The 12,068-nt window shown below is 40.7% G+C and overlaps 1 protein-coding gene and 1 pseudogene across 1 annotated transcript in view; one reads left to right on the forward strand and one right to left on the reverse strand.

The window, feature by feature from the left end:
- TMC2 (transmembrane channel like 2) overlaps nt 1-12,068 on the forward strand; it is a 50,678-nt gene that overhangs the window by 9,812 nt on the left and 28,798 nt on the right. The window contains exons 5-7 of the mRNA XM_016154020.2: nt 5,419-5,509; nt 8,377-8,458; nt 8,812-8,918. Of these exons, the coding sequence (XP_016009506.2) occupies nt 5,419-5,509; nt 8,377-8,458; nt 8,812-8,918 (280 nt within the window). The remainder of the gene's footprint in view (nt 1-5,418; nt 5,510-8,376; nt 8,459-8,811; nt 8,919-12,068) is intronic.
- Nucleotides 9,005-9,123, reverse strand: LOC118610486 (annotated as a pseudogene).

A 12,068-nucleotide genomic window follows, 5' to 3' on the forward strand; every position in this document is an offset into this window, starting at 1 on the left:
TTAAATGGCTACAATTTGAGCTTCAGGTACAGCGCTGGGCAGTGGCCAGCTTCCCTTTGTCTGAGTCTCTTCCCCCTGCTCCCTCAGGGCCAGATTCTACCTCCTGTTAGCCAGAGCGGTACAGCTTTCTGTCACTCTAACAGAACCTCACCACTACTCACATGTCACCTGAACACATCTTTTATTAACAGTGGAAAAAGAGCAAACTTGATGCTTATGGAAATGAGATCTCCAGCTGGCTGAAAGTCTCAGGAACCTTGAAAATTCCCCAGGGCTATTTAGCTGCCCAGAGGAGAAGTCTGACATCCCCACCAGGCGATTCCTGCCCTTGGTGGGGGTGGGAAGTGGCTAAGGCCTGAGACAGAAGACTTGTCTCTCACTGGCTCACTGGGGCAAGGCTCCCCAGGGGAACAGTGGTCTCCTCCCTCCTTCTTTTTCCCTCCTTCCTCTTCCCTCTCTCAAGACTCCTTAACCCAGACTAAAATCTAAAGCTCTCTAGCCTCTGAGGTTCCCCTCCATCCCGTACCTGTTCCTAGGTTTCTGCTTTCTGCCAGCCCACCTGGCTACTTCATACACACCAGCAAGACTGGGACCACGCATCCCTTTTGCAAGGAAGTCTCTATTGCCCCTCTCTGCATTCAGGCAGAGTTATTTACTGGCCCTCTGATCCCCAAGGCACTGTCCACTCACTTGACTGGGTGCTCTTATTTACAGAACCATGTCTTATTCATCTTCTAATATTCTTTCTTTTTTACATATACAACATGTGCTGAGTGCTCCCTATGTGCTGGCTACTGTTCTGAAAGATGTATGTGTAACAGTTCATTCCATCCTCATAACCACCCTGTGGTACAGATACTACTATATGACTGTCCCCATTTTATTGACGAGCAAACTGCGACACAGAGCAATCTAGTAATTTGTCCAAGGTCACACAGTAAGTTAAGTGGCCTGGCCAGGATTTGAACTCAGAAATTTTGGCTCCAGAACCTGCACTCTTAATTTGTAATCACCTCTCCAGAATTACTAGACATTCTGGAATGTGCCCCTTTGCCTCCTCTATGTTTTGCTCTTCTGGCAGTAAAGTCTTCATCTGCAGATAGTGTCTCCAGACTGTATCCTCTTTTTTTTTTTTTTTTAGAAGCAAAGGTGTGGGGATCCCAGTCTCTGGGTCACTCAGGCAGCTGGCTACCTGGGCATAGCTGTTGTAGACAGTAGAAGGAGGATAGCAAGGCATAAAGAGCAATAGCACCAAATCGGGGCAAGCCCGTGTACGCCTTCTGCCACATCTGGGTAGCTATTCAAATCCTGTCAGTCTGGTTTGCTTCTATTAACCTCTATGAGCCTTGCACTCCTCATTTGTAAAATAGGAATAATAATTCCTACCTTGCAGAGTTGTTCTGACAAATTAAAAAGGTTTATATTAAGTACCCAGCACACAATATGCGATTGATAAACAGTAGTTATTGCTATGATTAAAGCTTGAACATCTTTTGTGCCAAACATCATGCTGAGCCCTGAGAGATGAGGATGGGGAAGAGAGATGAGTCAGAAAAGATATTATTAATGGGCAGGATTAATAAAGACAACAGGTGGGCCGTAGTGTTAGCAAAAGAGCTTCAAGTGCCTGTGAATCAGGGATGTTTGCTTTAATCGTTAAATTAACCGAGTGTATCCTTCAGCTTTGTCTGATAATTAGAAAATTATCCAAACTGTTTACTTTCTTTTAAGAGATGAAGATTCCACTTCTGGGAAGACAGAGTAGACATACCCACTAAGTAAAACTAAAACCCTGGACATTACATGTAAAGCAAACATAAGGAGACTCAGACAGGTAGAGAGAAGGAGGCAGACTAGCTAAGGACCTCAGGACTAAGGGAATGACAGGGCATTGAGTTCTTGGGTTTGTTTCTTTCTTTTTGCCTATATATCCCAGACTGGAGAAGCTGGCAACCCAGAAACACTGACAACCATAGACAAAAAAAAATTCCTAAAGAAAAGCCTCCTCTCTCTGGTCAAAGGACCAAGAAAGGGACAGCCTGGCAAGAGAGAAAACTTTTAGACAATAACAACCTTATTCCAGCCAAACCCCAGAAACAAAACAGCAGCCCCACCCAGCAGCAAAAGCCAAGTGGAGAATGCTAGATTTTCTTCCTTTGCCAGGTTATAACATGGCACCTCCAACACCCCCACGAGGGTGGTGTCGAAGAAGACTGGGGAGCAGAAGCTTTCATCTCCACTGGGCAGTAATGAGTCCTCTCTCTCCCTCTCTCACTGATGTCAGTGGAGGCCACGTGGAGAGTGTGGCTTTTTAGCGCCACCTGGCAATAACAAGATGTCCCTCCTACTTAGGGTGATGTGAGCAGAAACCTGGTCGGGGAGCCTGAACTCCCATCCCTGCTCAGCAGTAATAAGGAGCAATTGGGTGTCAAAACAAGTCAAATAAAGAACCTAGATGTCTACCTGGAAGTAACCAGATGGCATCACTCTTTACCTACGGAAGCAGTGTCAGAGGACACCTGCTAAAACATAAAATTCAAATAAGATCCAGAGTCTCATAATATCCCAAACGCCCAGGCTTCAATTAAAAACCACTCCATCATACCAAGAACCAGGAAGCTCTTAAGCAGAAATATAAAAGACAGTCAACAGATGTTAACACCAAGATGGCACAGATGTTAGAATTATCTGACAACGATTGTAAAGAAATTATCATATTATGAACACGCGAAACAAATGAAGAAATAGAAAGTCTAAGAAAAGAAATATAAGATATAAAGATGAACAACTAGAAATTTTGGAAGTAAAAAACACAATAACTGAAAATTTTAAAAACTCAATGAATGAGTTCAACAGCAGAATGGAGAAAACACAGTGAAAAATAAAAGTGAAGTTGAAGATAGAACAAGAAAAATTACCCAGTCTGAACAATAAAGAGAAGATATTCAAGGGGGGAAAGTGAACAGAGCCTTGGGGACATGTGGAACTATAATAAATGATCTAACATTCGTGTCTTCTCCAAATCCCTTGCCCTAGATATCAAGGGGAAAAAAGGAATCCAGAAAAAGAGAAAGAAGGTGAGACTGAAAGTCTTCAAAGAAGTAATGACTGAGAATTTCTCAAATTTGTCTGTTGTCCTTTGTCTGAAAGGACACTGCTGACAAGGAGGGGACAGAAGCACCTTACAGAAGTAAGAGTTGCAACAACTGGGAAGTGTAGGAGCTAGTGTTTCTGTAAACCTAATACTATCTCTGATAAGGAAAACATGATAGTCTGGATCACAGGTAACATGTTTAAAGGAGTTTGCTGTAAAAACATTAGTCGTTATTATTTGCATACCTTCACCAGATCCAGAAAAGGTTGCTGGTTGCTGTGTCCATCACAATTCTTTTTTTTAAGAGAGAGAAAATAGACAAATTTTATACATACATATGTATGGGAACCCCACATACCTGATTGAGTCAGAGACTCCACATGCCCAAGAGGTTCTTCCATCAAAATTCTTAAACAAAGTGGACTCTTCACAGTGAATGGTCCTCGGAGTTTGCACCCAGTGCTGGCCACTCTTCCCCTGAGGGCTCTCTGGGGGTCTGGACATAGTCTGGGCATCGAGAAGAAAAGTATTTACTGCCAGGTTAATGGCTCAGGCACAAGAGCTGACTTTTCCTTTTGAGAATTCTCATCTGAAGTCCTCAAATCTTAAAGGTTGGCACATTTAAATTCACAAACTCTAAGGGCTTACAAGCCTCTGCACACTCGTAAAGTGGACACACAGAGAACAAAAATACGAATTTCAGGAAAACATACTTTGGTGTCTCAGAGATGTTGGTAGTCACAGATAACTCACTGCCAGGATATGTCCGGCCTAGATGGGGAACAGGGAGCTGATCTTATTATGGAGCCTTGATCCCATATAACCCAGCTGTTGACCCTGGGCTCAGGACCTAGACAGTCGGCCTCATCAATAGGGAGATAGCACTGAGATATCCTAATAAAACCAGCCTCTGGATTAACCCCAGGTTAGAATGTGACTTTGATCTATGGCCATGCTACCATGAACAAGCCTGATTCTCGGAAGCTAAGCAGGGTCAGGCCTGGTTAGTACTTGGATGGGGACCACCTAGGAAGACCAGGTGCTGTAGGCATAAAAGATAAAAAAAAATAAGGGATTGGAAGCTGACAAGATCCTTGCAATCTGAGAGGTCAACCAAGGGTTGCCTCACCTTAAAAAAAAAAAGAATGTGACCGTGACACATGTCAACAGCCTGCGCGTGCACTTTGGAGGTAGTATAGGTATGGTGTAGCGAGTTGTGGGGGCTGTAGTAATAGTTGTGAGACACATAGCTCCACCATGCCTCTTCATTCTACGTTGAGATGGACTTCATTCTTCTTCCACCTGTTTGGTTTATACGCTGGTTGCTGATAAACTGGTTCTCTGGGGGATGGGATGGGGAAGTCCTTTTTGTAACACTGGCTGATTTCCACAGTCTAAATACTGCCACCATGGTCAGTTTCAACCTACTAACAGTTCAACAGCTGGTCGACCAAGTTCCTGAATAGTTAACAGTAGGTTCTCAGGAGCCAGTCTTCACCACCCCAGGATATTTAATTGATCCATGTGTTTCTTATCCAAACTTTTTTGATGTTCGCTCACTCATTCAACATTCATGCAATTCAAAAATATCTACTGAATGTCCTATTCACTTTATATTGCTGCTGTAACAAACTACCATAAGCTTAACAGTTTAAGAAAACACTCATTTGTTAGCTCATAGTTCTGTCAGTCAGAAGTACAGCATGGCATGGCTGAATTCTCTGCTCAGGATCTTACTGGGCTAAAACCAAGGTATCAGCAGGGCTGCATTCTCATCCAGGGATCTGGGTTCTTTTCCAAGCCCACTGATTTTTGTCAGAATTAATTTTTTTCTTGCTTTCAATGTGTCATCTTCCAGAGGGGCCTAAGCAACAAAGGGTTGAGAATTCTCCTGCTTCCAATTTCCCTACTTTCCATTCTACCATATTTCTCCCTCTGACTCTTCTGCTTTCCTTGTCTCTTTTTAAGGGCTCAAGTGATTACAGTGGGCCCTTTCAGATCATCCAAAATAATGTCCTTATTTAAAGTGAGTGATGTTTACATTTGCAAAGTCCCTTTTGCCATTCATGAGTGTACCACCACAGGGCGAAGGTCGTGAGAGCCAAAATTCTGCCTATTGGGGCCTACCCTGTAGCAAGCAAGTGCTATGTTTGCATTTGGGAAATTTCAGGGACAAAGCAGACAAAATACCCTTCCTTCATGGAAATTAAATTCAAGTAGGAGTATAAAAACACTTAATGCTTTTAGCCACATAGATACCATCATAGTTTCGATTTCTTTGAGTATTAATTGAATTCCTGTCTCCTTTTTTTTTTCCTAACCAGGGAGGCCCAAGAATTTGTGGAGAAGTACGAAGGAGCCTTGGGAAAGGGGAAAGGCAAGCGACTCTACGCCTATAAGATGCTGATGGCTAAGGTGTGTGGTACAGAGGCTGCAAAATTCTGAATCTGGGTCATCATGATAGGCACCTCCCAGCCTCACCATTTGTGTCCAGCTCCCCCAGAATCCTGAACATGAGGTCCAGCTTACCATGCCGTCTCATCCGGGAATGGAAACCAGCTGTACCCTGTCAATTTCTCTACGCCTATGTGCGAGGGTTTCTATATATTTGACGCTTGTTTTCTCTCCAGGGAAGAACTAAACTCATGAAATTAACAATGTTAATTTCTTATTTTCAAAACCCTAAATATTGTTTGATGAATTATCCACTTTTATGGAATACCTTGATAATTTGTCATGTATTCTCTGGTTATTCAAGTTCTAACTTTTCCTTGAGGCCATTTTGATATTTCATATTTTTCCCAAAACTTGATCATTTCATTAAGGTTTTCATATGCATTGCTAGAAAGTTGCAGATGGTGGTCCCATAATTTTTGTCATTGCTTTCTGTATACATTGGGGTTGAATCTTTTTTATTCCTAATATTATTTTTCTCTTTTTTCTGTTTTGATTGACTACTATTTATGAGTCATTTTATTAATTTTATCTAGAAACTATTTACCAATTAACAACTACACACTCAGATCTTTTCTTTCCAGCTGAGGACTGTGCTCTTTAAATATATCTTTAATAAGTTATTTTGTTCGATCACGTTTCTTTTTAAATAGTTCTAGCTTCTTCCTTAGGAAAAAGATGGCTGCCTTGTATTTATCTTCCCTCATTGTTATTAATTCTTTGCTCTCTCTCCCTATCCTTTGCATTCTTAGAAATTTCTCAGGTTTATTATCAATATCATTTAATCAATTTTCTTCTGTCTCTATTACAGTATAATGTTTATTTTCATTCTATTACTGAACTTTTAGCTACTTTGTAATCCTTTCACATTTCACCTGTACTGTAAATCTAAAATTTTTATCCTTTGCTCTAGAAGTCATATTTCTTGTATCCTATTAAGAATGCTAAGTCATTTCTCAAAATTTATTTATGTATCCTAGAGGAACTGCTTTCCAAAAATTTCAAAGCATGGTGTCCCCTTTTCTTTGTTCTGCAGTACTATTTCTCAGGCTTCACTGGTTGTTTTTAGTCATTCAGATCCTGATTTCATCCAAAGACCAAATGTATAGCTTGTCTGCGTCTTGTTCAACCACTCTTTGAAATATTATTTTCCTATATGGAGGTGGAGAGCAAGATGCACAACTAATAACTTAGTCCCAGAGCAGCAGCTACCATCTCAAACAGCCTGAGGAAGAAGGGTGTAGGGGCCCACTCCCCAGCCAAGTTTTCTGATCCTCTATATCAATGAAGGATAAAAGCTTCCAAGTAGAGCTTCTTCCAGAAGCTTCCTTTGGCTCTGCCGCATCTCCAGGGTATCACTTTTCAGGCCCAAATGCCCACAGCCTTGAAGGGGCTGTCAGATGGTTGCCAAGTGACCAACTGGCAGGATGTATCTTCCAGGCCTCACTTGGCAATGTTCCCAACTCCTGTGGGCCCTCTGCCTTGCAAGCCTATATTTTGGATTGATTTTATCAGTTCCCTGACAGGAGATCCATCTCTCAAAGGAGGACTCACATTGATAGAACTGATGAGACTGATATATAAAACTGGATGCCAGATCATTAATTTACAAGGAGACATAAGTGATGAAAAAACTGAAAGATTGAAATCCACATCAGCAGTGCCTTTCATTTTTAGTAGAGTTAGTTATATGGGAAGCTAAGCCATAATCTCAAGTCCAATCTATTCGTTTGCAGTGAAAAATCACTGCCATAGAAACCAAAATCCTCACAGCACAGGTGATGGGAAAATGCTTTTCTTATATACAAACTTACACAGGAAGCCAAATAAGCCAAAAATGATTTGAGCACAGAATGAGGACTAAGAAAAGGAGATGAAGCAGTGGGACCAGACTGCCCAATGTCCACTGTCCGCCATTCCCCACATCCCTCCCGTCCTCCCTTAGGGATATCTTTGCCATTATTATCAATCTGTCTTTTGCTTATGGGCCCTTCTTTTCCTTTGCATCTGTGACCATCTCCCTCTTCTGAAAGGTGATTTCCTTCCTTAGGTAGTACTCTCACAATCAGGATATTGTCAAAACCTTCAGATACATTTTCCCTTTTGTCCTTTAGTGAATTTATAAGGGAAAATCTCATTTCCTTTATGAACAAGTTCTTAGGATACCTTTGTAATAATATAAACTGACCTTAGGATCTTCTCCTTACTACTTCTCTGCTGTTGTCTATGTAATTTTAAAATTTCCAGGGGATGGGGCTTTTGGAGAGCAGCCCCTTGAAGAGTTGACAGATGTTCACCCAGCCAGCACACAGGCAGTTACTCAGGTTTCTGCCTGGTACAAACTCTGAGTGTTGGAGCTAGGAAAAGATTGTGGAAAGGGGCAGGATGGCTTCTAACTTCTTTCTGGAAAAAAACAGGCTAATGCGATGTGAGAATTATGGGATTTCTTTTTTCCTTTGAATTTTTGTTTTAAGGTAAAGGAAGTTGTATCAGAGCTTTCTAACCCAATTTGATCCCCCAAACCAGAAATTATACACAGAATATCTAAGTTCATATATAAACTGTCCAAACCTAAAATTTTATCAGCACTGTAGACAAATGCAAGGTATTGTGTTGTCCTGGCTTCTCTCTCACTCCACATTTGATTTTGGAAATTGAAGATTTAATATCCAGCTCTGGCAGCCTGGGCTGAGCAACTCCAAGATGGTACCCTCACCCACATGTCAATCTCATGTTGACAAGTCAACATCAACGTGCCCCTCTGACATGCCCCTTCCAGCCTCAAGGCAGCATGTAATAAACTGAGAGTGTTACCTGTTTAATTTCAGAAATGGGTCAAGTTTAAGAGAGACTTTGATAATTTCAAGACTCAGTGTGTTCCCTGGGAAATGAAGATCAAGGACATTGAAAGTGAGTATTTTGATGTCAGTTTTTAGTTGGTTCAACGAAGAGTTTTCCAAGGGCTGGGATTGTGTTATTGACCTTCTAATTAGGTTATTATATAGGTCCTAATGTATTTTTTAAAAATGCTATTTAGACAAAGATTTAAATTGTGCTTCTTCACTTTCTGATTGTGCGAGCTTAGGCAGATCGGTTAAGTCCATAGACCCTCTGGTTATTTATCTGGAAAAAGCAAATGGACATCACAATATCCATTTCACAGACTCACTTGAAAACTGGATCCATCATACACATTGAGTGCTCTGTACCATTAACTTCCTCCTTCTTTAACACTTAGATCCCACCATCTTTTCCCTCTCCAGGTCACTTTGGTTCTTCGGTGGCATCATATTTCATCTTTCTCCGATGGATGTATGGTGTTAACCTCGTCCTTTTTGGCTTAATATTTGGTCTAGTCATAATCCCAGAGGTAAGAAAAGAACTTCCTATATCTTTGGTTAGTATCGAGGCTTATCATGACCGCTGTCTTCATTTATATTATTATTATTATTTTAACACCCACAGCACCTAGTATTCCAAGGTGGTCTCCCATTCAAGTACTAACCAGCCCCAACCCTGCTTAGCTTCCGAGATCAGATGAGGCTGGGCACGTTCAGGGTGGCATGGCCATAGACTCTTCATTTATATTAAATACTCTGTTTTATCAAAAAAATGAAATAGGCATTCATTTTTAAATTCTATACTCATATCAATTACCCAGATAGCTCAGTACAAAACAAAAAAAATGGAACCAAAATATTTGTATTTCTGAATTAAGATGCAGATGCTATATTTCTTTACCTCTCATTTTACTTTAAGATTAATAGAGGATTAATATCTCAGGGAGTTTTTTCTTTTCTTACCCTGAAAAAAAAAAGAGAGAGGGATAGAATACATTATATCATAATATTGCATTTGAATAGTGCTCCTCACTATTCCTTCAGATATAATCTTATTATGGATATAAATGAGCAATTGAGAGATAAAAAAAGGATAAGCAACTTACACAAAGTTACACAGTAAATTTGTGGTGAATGAGATCCCAGGTCTCTAGAGTGTTTGCCTGGGACCTTTCCAAAGGCATCTCTGGTCTGTTAAGCACACGAACTGCTACAGTCCTGCCTGAGCTGCATGGTGCTGGTGCTGGGTACACGCATGGATTCACTTCAAAAGCTTTCATGGTAACAATATGTCTGCATCTAGTATTTTCTTCCTTTTAGGTTTATTAATTGGTTCTATGATAGTTTACTGATTCTTATTTTATTATAAATGGTTCCATGAGCATATTGGAGCAATTCTATTTATAGTCACATCCTCGGGAAACTTTTCTGCATGTCTGTTTTTCAGGGAATTAAAAGACTTCTATGTAATGTTGATTAAATCAGATTAGTTAGAAGAGATTGATGGTATATTACAATAGTACTTGGTGGCAGAGAAGTGTTACATTATTTAGAAAATCATTGAATTTTACGTTACTTTAAAAGTGTACTTACAAATATGTCATTAACTAGCCTTTATATATACACCTGGAAAACTAGGGTTATGAGTTCACTTAGTCCCAGGTATACCCTTAAGCCATGGTTACTCTCTGACATAGATATAAGGATTTTAAGTCTTCCAACAAGTGTGGACAAGTGTTTTGCCACAAGCCTAGTTCTCTCCAAGGGGAAAATATCGTCAGACATGAACTAGAAGTTTCACTTCTTCCTTCCATAGCCAAGGAAGTATCAGTTTTCTCCGGCAGCCCCTGGGAAAATTTACCCTTATAGATCTTTTGCTTTCTTCCTGGGAGTTTTTGATCCCAAATGGATTTATTTCCATGAGGAGAGAGAACATTAAAATGCTGTAGGCCAATGAGACATTACTAGAATTTTGCTATATGGTGGTCCAGAAAGGCAGTCTTTGGGAGGAGGGGGAGGGGTGGGATTGGCTGGAATGAGGAGCCCTGGGCAGGGAGGAGGTACAACTAGGAGAGTGGGAAAAAGGCAAAGACCAGTTAAGAGCCCAATACAATAGCTCAGTCCTAGGCAGGGTATTACCAGTGGGAATGGATTAAAAGAAAATCAGAGAGAAATAGAACAGACAAAACTTGATGACAGGTTGGATAACAGCAGTTGAGGATGTCGGGTGTCCCAAGATGTTTTCCTAGTTAGGATAATGGGAAGTTGGCCACATGGGAATCACACACATCCAAACTCATTGCAAATTCCCCTGTTGGCCAAAGACACAAATAACTTCAGGGACCAAGGGTTTTCAGCATAAGCCTAATGATCAGATATCCCCATGGCTCATGAATGTCTTGAAGCTAATCAGGTGAATCAGAGGATCTGGGAATAAGAATATTAGAAGTGCTCAAATGTTAGGCAACTTTAACAGAATTTCTACTCATCCGCATCTTTCTTTACCACAAATCATTCATACTACTTTAATGGAATTAAACAGCTCTGAATGCTAGAGCGAATCTTGTTCATCTTTCATGACAATTGCCTATAGAGCCTAGGATACCTGCATGATCCCTGGGGAATCTTTAGTTATGCTGCAGGAGCTGGCTGTCAAGGCCCTACTGGACAACAAGTTCATGTACTTCTCATCTCAACACTGACTACATGTGAAAATTATGTGGAGAATTTTTTTTTAAATACCGGGTCCTAGACCTAGCCTAATCAATTAAATCTGAGTCTCTGAGACTATGGTAGTGACACCCCTATTTTAAAAGCTTCTGTTGTAGGCAGATATCTAAGATTGCCCCCGGTATCAAGCCTTTGTATAAGCTTCCTCCCCTTGAGTATAGCCTAGACCTAGTGGCTTGCTTTCAATAGACTATAACCAAAGCCTATCACTAACATGATTATGTTATAAAAGACTGTGACTTCCACCTTTGTGGCATTCTCTTTCAATTCCCTTCTTGGCTTGCATATTTTGATGAAGCAACCTACCAGACTACAGAGGCCTACCTGGCAAGGAACTAAGTGTGGCCTTTGGGCAGCCAGCAAGGAACTGAGGCCCTCAGTTAACAACCCATAAGGAACTAAATCTAGCCAGCAACTACGTGAGTGCATTTAGAATCAGATCCTTCCCCAGCTAAACCTTCAGATGAAACCACAGGCCTGGCAGACATCTGGACTGCAGTCTGTGAGATACCCTCAGCAGCAAATCCAGCAAAACTGCACTCAGATTCCTGCCCCGCAGAAACTTCCAGATATAAATGTGTTTGTTTTAAGCTGCTAAGTATTAGGGTAATTTGTTATACGACAATAGATGGCTCATACACCTCCATGGGTGATTCTAATATGCAGCCAGGGTTGATAATTGGTGATGTACATTAATTAATTAATTAATTAATTCTTAAAAAGACCTTATAAGGACTGCTTTCAAGATCATATAGACATCATTCAGTCAGTAAGCTTCATATTGATACTTCCTCTAAAAATAAGGTGTACAGTTCAATGAGTTATGACCAATATATGCAGTCAGGTAAATATCACTACAATTGAGATATAAAATATTTCCATCGCCCCAAAAGTTTCCTCGTGCCCCCTTTACAAGCAATCTCCTCTCTTTATCTCCAGTTTTGCCTTTT

Source organism: Rousettus aegyptiacus, unplaced genomic scaffold, assembly GCF_014176215.1.
Source record: "Rousettus aegyptiacus isolate mRouAeg1 unplaced genomic scaffold, mRouAeg1.p scaffold_m13_p_12, whole genome shotgun sequence".
Lineage (NCBI taxonomy): Eukaryota > Metazoa > Chordata > Mammalia > Chiroptera > Pteropodidae > Rousettus > Rousettus aegyptiacus.